The sequence below is a fragment of the Vicia villosa genome, linkage group LG6, assembly GCF_029867415.1.
Source record: "Vicia villosa cultivar HV-30 ecotype Madison, WI linkage group LG6, Vvil1.0, whole genome shotgun sequence".
In the NCBI taxonomy this organism is placed as follows: Eukaryota; Viridiplantae; Streptophyta; class Magnoliopsida; order Fabales; family Fabaceae; genus Vicia; species Vicia villosa.
In genome coordinates, this window is record NC_081185.1 from 11,267,956 (window position 1) to 11,273,588 (window position 5,633).

Here is a 5,633-nt window from a genome sequence, read left to right on the forward strand (position 1 = left end):
TTACATCAATGTCAGCAACATTTTATCTGGAAAGTGTCTTGCTGAAAGGAAATATCTATATGGAATTTCATTCTAATGCCTTTTTGGTATCAAGAGGAATGTGAATGTGAATGCTTTTCAATGAGAGAATTATTCGAATGATTCAGTCAATTATTTAGATTTCCTAAGATTGTATAGATAAGTTTCATACTTAGTCAGTTTTACTGTGATGATAACTTTAGTTTTAAAAATTCCCCTAGACATGATGCCTATGTACCTTGACCTTTGTTTGTAAGGTGATGTTCTTCATATTTTCTGGTGTAATAATCACAAGTGATAGACCTGAATAGAAGAGTAAAAGCTGAGAATGTCTTAATCAATACGTGGAGCTACCGATGCCGCCACCATTGACAGCTGAGAAATTTGATCATAAAAGGTATCTTTGTGCCCACCATAAAAAGATACCTTTGAATACAGAAAATGGATGCATATCTTCTAAAAGTGAACTGATGTACTTCTCCATTTCTAAATTCTTTCTCGTGTTGTTTTGAAGTTATTTGGGGACATACTTTATTCCAGGAGATATGAAGAGTTGGTTGCTGGGATCATATCATGGCTTCATTGGTAATACCTTTTATGATCAAATTCTTACTGATGGGATCATACCATTTCTAAATTCTTACTTGTGGAATTTAACTAAGAATGTATATTGAAGTGCCATAATTTACTTGTGGAATCTAAATTCTTACTTTGTTGAAGAGAGACTCGATAGAGCAGTGTCAAATTTAATTTGATTAGAATACCAACAAAAGATCAATTAATGAAGAGAAGGATTCTAACAAATGTACAAGGCATGTGCCTTATGCTTTGAGAAGGAGGAAGATTTAAATCATGTATTTTGTATACTTAATACTCACTTATCCTCAGACAATAACGGTGAACATCACTGGATGAAAATACTATATTTCGATCAGAAACACTATGTCTTTCGTATTTTATTCCTGATATGCGTTTGATTAATTAATATGATTAATATTTGGAAGGGTTTGGTTTCCCTTTTACATGTTAATGTTTGTAATAATATATATATATATATATATATATATATATATATATATATATATATATATGTGTGTGTGTGTGGTTATTGATAGCAGCTTCTCTTTGCAACACAGAAGAATGATTTATGAAGTATTATGGCATTCTTTGATAAAGGTAGGCTACTTTACTTCAAAGAATAAGGCTTGAATGTTTTAATACGAAATTCATATTTGGATGATTCAAATAAACTTGAGCTTTTTGTCAAATTATACACAAAAATAAACTCCAATTTATGGCTCAAATTATTCTTTGTTTAAATGGAATATTTTTTTAATGTTTATATTACAACCTAAATGTATTAAATATTTGATACATTTTTTAATTATTATTATTATTATATCATATTCTATAAATAAAAAGTATTTTTGAATTTTTTAAAATAATTTAATATTTTTGTTTAAACATTAAAACTTCTATATTTCAATTTGATATAAAACACCTTTTTTTTGCTTAATATTATATGTATAAGAAAAATTCAGTCCAAGCCACACCAGAACCCGTGCGGACGCACGGGTTTACCACTAGTTGTTATTACAATAGAAGTTAAAGCAATAAACAAACAAACTCAGTTTCTTAGAGGGATTTTTAATGCAAATTTATTCTTCATGCTCAGTGGAGGTCGACCTCCAAGAGCTGTGCATCAACCTCTAAAGTGCTTTTTCAAAAACAGAGATCCAAGTAGAGATAACCCAATTTTTTGGGACTTGGTTTTCTAAGAACTAGACAACTGGAATGTCTGATTTTAAAATAACGCTATAGTTTCCCTTCCTTGGAAATAAAATATGGTTCATGGTATAATGGATTAATCTAACGTTTGAGCGAATGAGTCAAACATTGAAAGGAGATTGTATAATGGAGGTGAAATTAGTGAGGAGTGTGTTAGCAAGTGTCAAAGTTACATTTATTACCTTTGAGATTCATTTGATCATAATCTTGTTCTGTGAATGGGAGTTTGCAGATTCGTATTCATCGTCATCACTAGCCTCAAAATAATCATCAGCATCATTTAAAATAATAATGATGATGATATTGAAGATGACGAGTTCGAATTAGTCATCAAATTGATGCTTCTCAAAATAAACTAGAAGAAAAGGATTATTTTCTATGAAGAACTTAGGACATTGAACTAAATTCTATATGTTAAAGAGCGAGATATGAATTACGAGATGCAAGCATTCGAAAAAAAAATTGATTGATTCTAAGTTGGTTTTCAAATATAACTTAATTTTTAAATTATTTTCAAAATCAATTTAAATTAATGCATGTTCAGTGAAGCGTTGGTGAAACAAGCAATTTACATCCGATATAATAAACTTAACTGGAGCTTCTATCAATCTACACAAGGAATTGATGCTACAAGATTCACAAAAATAAAATATTGTTAAGTCGCAAGAAGGATTTTTCTTGTGACTTAGCGATGTATTCTTCTTGTTCTGAGAAACATTTATAAACAACAACAACATAAAACACAAAAATCATGCCAAGTAAAAATCCTTTTTAAGAATAACTAGAGTCATACAAAAAACATATATGGTAACTGAGGTCTATTTCAAAAATAGAGATCCAAGTAGAGATAACCCATAAAACACAAAAATCATGCCAAGTGAAAATCCTTTGAAATAGAAAAACGAATGATAAAGAAGAAAGCGTATGAAAAAAAAAGGAACAACCTATGCACAGAAAAATGAATGAAAGTGCATGAAAAGGCTCATGAGGATGAGTTAACTGCATGTGGAAGAGAGAGATGTTAGGGTTTTGTTTTAAGTGTGACGACTATTGCGTGCTAAAGCTTGATAACTTCGCTTATATATATGTAAAATTTATCACCACGACTGTTAAAAAAAGCGTACTAATATGTAAGAACTATTCACAACGTTATCGATAATAAATGTGGTAAAAGTATTTTAATTTTAATATATTTATAAAAGTATAAGAACAAGGAGTTTTTGTAACGAGAAAAATAAATATTATTGATGTTGGGAATCAAAGTATATAACCTATCATCTATCACAACAATTATTTGTATGAATTGTAATACAATGTCTTTTAATAGTATAATAAAAAATTCAAACACATAAAAATGAGTTATTACTAAGTTGTTTAAACAATCCTAGTTATATGGTGTTACTAAAAAAAAAATATATTTTGCACTAGTGCTATTAAGTCTTATAAAATAACCACACCTCCCAATTTTTATGGATGACTCACCCCTTTACTCTTAATCTGACTACCAAGCCAGAGCCAAGGGGCGCATGGCCGAATTCACTAATATTAAAATTGGTCTTCCCAAAGATTCATCAATCATATAACCACATTTGTAAATACCTCATCTAGGAAGTTGAACAAAGGATTCACTTTTGACATATTAGAATACAATAAACTCTTTTTCATACTCTATTCTAAGTAGTGTATCGCCTATTATACTCACTACTACAAACAAGTACACTATTAAAAATATTAAAAAATTATTAATAAGGTCATGATAAAGAAAAAAGTTAATGGATTGTTTAAATATATTTTTTAAGACTCAAATAATTTTTTTTTTATAAAGTTTAGTTATTCATCTATTCAAAATTGAAATAGTTAATATATATATATATATATATATATATATATATATATATATATATATATATATATATTATTTATTTGGAATCCTAAGACTATTTATGGTTTTTCCTACTTTTGGAAAAATATCTGGTACCTATTAATGATAGAAACATGTGGTTGGCTCATAACCATTAAAACACCTTTTGTCTTACAACATTCATCAATTATTTCCCATTTCCAACAAATGGCAAAAATCATAGAAATTTTCAATGTCTCACCATCTTCACCACAAGAACTACCTTCACAAACTTCACTTCCTCTTACATTCTTTGACATACTATGGTTAAGATTACCACCTGTTCAAAGAATCTTCTTCTATGAATTTCCACACCAGCCTTCTCTTTTCTTCAACACCCTTCTTCCCAAACTCAAACAATCTCTTTCTCTTGCACTTTCTCACTTTTATCCTCTTTCAGGTCATCTCATATGGCCTCTTGACTCTCACAAACCAATCATCAAGTACATCAAAGGAAACTCTCTTTCACTCACTGTAGCTGAATCTGATGCAGATTTCAATCTTCTATCAGGTAATGATCTTTGTGAAGCTACAAAAGTTCATCATCTTTTATCTAACTTGAATATCTCACATGATCATGCTTCTATTCTTGCGCTTCAAGTTACTCTTTTTCCAAACTATGGTTTTTCAATTGGTGTCACTTCACATCATGCTGTTTTAGATGGTAAAAACTCAACTTCTTTTATCAAATCATGGGCTTATCTATGTAGAAACCTTGAATCAATATCCGAATCAACGCTTTCGTTGCCGAACGAATTTCGGCCTTTCTATGATAGAAAAGTTATCAATGATCCAGATGGATTAGAAGCTAAATACTTGAGTGCTTGGTTAAAGCAAGGTGGAACAAACAACAGAAGCTTAAAGGTTTGGGATCTTGAAGTTCCAGAAGATTCAGTTAGAGGGTTGTTTCAATTATCTAGATTGGATATCGAAAAGCTCAAAAAATTTGTAGTGTCAAAACAAAAGGGTGCTAGGAATGAGAATGAAAATCTTCACTTGTCAACTTTTTTGGTATCTATTGCATATGCATGTGTATGTAGAGTGAAAGCAGAAGAGATTAAGAACAAAAATGTTATCATTGCTTTGAATATCGATTGCAGGAATCGGTTAGATCCGCCGATTCCTGCAACATATTTCGGAAACTGTATAGGAGCAAGACTTGCAGTTGTTGAAACAAGTGAGATATTGGGAGAAGATGGACTAATTGTGGTTGTTAAACTTTTAAGTGAGGCTTTGGAAACTCTAAAAGATGGAGTGTTGAATGGAGCTGAAGATTGGTCTTCATGGTTACTTGATGGTGTTGCCATTGCTGATGTTAAAACTAGTGGTACTGCTGGTTCACCTAAGTTTGAGGTTTATAGCACTGATTTTGGGTGTGGAAAACCAAAAAAAGTTGAAATGGTTTCTATTGATAGAACTGGTGCAATTTGTATTTCTGATTGTGGAAATGGTGATGGTGTTGAGATAGGTATTGTGGCTAAGAAGAAAGCTATGGAAGCTTTTGCTTCTCTCTTTGTCAATGGGATTACATCTTGAGTTCCTTATAATTTGAAGTGTTATAATTCTGAATAATTTGATAATTTTATATAGTATTTTGCAGTTAGAATTTTGAGTTATAGACATTTGGTTATTGTTTTGGTGTGGAATTAAATGATGATTAGAGAGGTTGAACTGGTGTATAACTGCGGTGGTTCAAGGTTCTGATGCGGTGGAGAGGGGTTGACTTGCAAGGTTAGCATTCCAAATGTAGTCAATAAGAATAGGCTTTGTAAGTAAACTAATATGAGAGGTGTGAGACATTATATCCATCTATGCTTTGACTTGCTTTTCATTCTCCTCGTATTGGGCCTCCTTGCCTTTTTGGGCCTTTAGACCGGCCTAGAACAGTTTTCCATAAGTCATTGTCTTCTGTTTTGTAGAGCGATCG

At 31.1% G+C, this 5,633-nt stretch overlaps 1 protein-coding gene across 1 annotated transcript; it reads left to right on the top strand.

The window, feature by feature from the left end:
* The first annotated feature begins 3,814 nt into the window (after positions 1-3,814).
* Positions 3,815-5,312, top strand: LOC131611226 (phenolic glucoside malonyltransferase 1-like). Its single transcript, XM_058883315.1, has one exon. The coding sequence runs from the start codon at positions 3,875-3,877 to the stop codon at positions 5,240-5,242; it is 1,368 nt and encodes a 455-aa protein (XP_058739298.1). The 5' UTR covers positions 3,815-3,874; the 3' UTR covers positions 5,243-5,312.
* Positions 5,313-5,633: the final 321 nt, after the last annotated feature.